We start from the raw sequence: 2,256 nt of genomic DNA on the forward strand, positions 1-2,256 counted from the left end.
TATGTCTTCAGTCGGTCAACCATCATCCATCCTTCGGTTGCAGTTAACAACCCATCGTTCAAAACTGGTGTCCCTCTCTATGTCATCCGTCCCCTGCCGAGGGCAACAGCGAGACGATTGGCCGCCGAAAGACACGTGACGCGTTTCTCGCTATCCCATTGGTCAGTTCGTATTAGACGAGTTTCGAACGCGTCATTTAATTTGGCAGACCTGCGATGAACACACAAAGTAGGAGGCTAGTTGGCTAAATGAAATAGTTTTGTTGTGTCCATTTATCTGAAAGCGTAAACGTAATCACTTCTGAACAAGTTTCACGCTTTCACCGAATCAGAACAAATGGGACTTAGTGTTGATAACACACACTTTTTAGCGAAGGGACTTTTGTTTTATCATGCGGGTTAACGCCACCGTGGAGCGTCTTCTCAACTGGTCAAGCTAACTACGAGTTGCTGTTTTTTTTTTTTTTAATCAATTTTATTCTTTTAATTCAACATTTCGAATGACGTTTCCATAGTTATCGAAATTGTCATGCGTTTTATCTCGTTTTAAGCCTTCTACTCTTTGGGCATATTCATATTTTTGACCCTTTTTTTCTACGGTTCGGTGTTGATGATTGAGGTTTGTAACGCAGCGTCGTCCAACCCTACAACGTACAACAGTTCTCTCACTTATTTGTTCTCATTGTCACTTATTCGTCATTGCATAAGTAAGTTAACTTGGAGATGGAATGTATCCAACCTGCACCGTAAAACTAGTCGACTGCTTGTGACTGTTGCTGTTGTGTTTACAGTCACGTTCGGGTTGTTTTGACGCGGTTGGATAATATGTATATGTATATATCTTCTTCTTGTGTGTTCCATGATGCAGGACATGGCCAGTCCAGCGCCACAACAACAAGCTGATGCTGAGGGACCTCCGGTGTCGTGCGAGACCTCCTGTCCTGTGGACTTCACACAGATCTCCCCTTCGAAATTTGGCATCTCCACCCAGAGTTTCACCCCGTCACTATCGAAAAGCAAAGGTAACAACGTTCAAGACGTAGTTGTGATCTGATCTGTGCCTGTTCTGAGAGCACTTTCGCTCGAGTGACGGAGAGCTGAGTGATTACGGATGGAAGACAAATCCAAAGTGTCAAAACTAAAGTTAAGCCCAAGCACCTAAAAAATCTAGATGTAACGCTCACCCTTTACCGTAGAGTCGGTGGGCTTCCGTGTTCCTCTGTGACTCCAGTCGTGACAGGTCACCATGGTTGTCGCCCTAGATAAATCCCAACTAGCCAAGATAAAGTCCCTGCGACGGTCCTCCATCGGTGCACGGGGCTCTCCGGGGACCAATGCCCTCATCCGCTTCATGGCTCAGCAGAGGGCAAAGACCCCTCCGCTCCTCAAAACCCCAGAGGTAAGACATCACGGTCGCACAGACGCACAGCACAGGATAAGCTTGGTGCGTAACCTGCCTAATCGTGTCAGCCACGGATCTCAGGATGTCTCTTTCCCTCTCCACACAGGCTTCCAAGAGCAGTCCCTTCCCTATCAGAGTGTCGTCCACGCTTAAGGAGAAGATGGCCTCTTTCCAGAGTCTGATGGATGTGGAGGAGGGGGAACCCGGTGACACAGTGGCCGGGCCAAAGCTGGATCTGTCTGGTGAGGCTGGCTCGCAGGCCCTGAATTAATGGGTTATTTTTTGCGTTTGGCTACAATATCCATATCCAGAAATGTTATCTATATAGTTTCCAGATGTTGTTGTGTTTCCAAAACACTCGCCCACACACAAAATAACTATCTATTTACCAGGTAAAAATCTCTTAAACTAGTGATGCACCGATTGATCGGCCCCCCGATCATTATCGGCCAATTTACACTCTAAACGCATGATCAACTTTAAATCTGCCGAATGCTGGATCCAATCATATTACTGCGACCACAATTACTGATATTTTAAAAAGTGTTTCGAGTGTTCTAGGAAGGTGGGGGGGGGGCCTTGTTATCGCCATGGTAACGGCCCAAGGCATCTTTGTGATACCTTTTTCAGTACCGTTGTAGTGTATTCAGTGTTATCAGTGATGTTGTATATGCAATACGGTGCCACACATTAGTGATATACTATAGTTGTCTGGGGAGCCTAACCCTCGGACGCGGGTATTAAATAAATCGACGCTCAAGCGGGGAGCTTCACTATCCACACACACCGTAGCGGTATAGAATAAGGTTCCGGAAAAAAAAAAAGCGAAATTTCTCACGGACGCCAGTCCACCGC

General features: G+C 46.3%; 1 protein-coding gene across 1 annotated transcript in view; it reads left to right on the forward strand.

The window, feature by feature from the left end:
• Positions 1 to 203: 203 nt before the first annotated feature.
• The window catches only part of LOC311371024 (cell division cycle-associated protein 2-like), a gene marked incomplete at its 3' end in the record, with an annotated part of 7,062 nt that continues 5,009 nt past the window's right edge, over positions 204 to 2,256 (forward strand). The window contains exons 1-4 of the mRNA XM_084489267.1: positions 204 to 618; positions 868 to 1,021; positions 1,262 to 1,398; positions 1,508 to 1,643. Of these exons, the coding sequence (XP_084345393.1) occupies positions 610 to 618; positions 868 to 1,021; positions 1,262 to 1,398; positions 1,508 to 1,643 (436 nt within the window). The 5' untranslated portion in view covers positions 204 to 609. The remainder of the gene's footprint in view (positions 619 to 867; positions 1,022 to 1,261; positions 1,399 to 1,507; positions 1,644 to 2,256) is intronic.

Source organism: Micromesistius poutassou (assembly GCF_964030765.1).
Source record: "Micromesistius poutassou genome assembly, contig: SCAFFOLD_1400, whole genome shotgun sequence".
Classification (NCBI taxonomy): domain Eukaryota; kingdom Metazoa; phylum Chordata; class Actinopteri; order Gadiformes; family Gadidae; genus Micromesistius; species Micromesistius poutassou.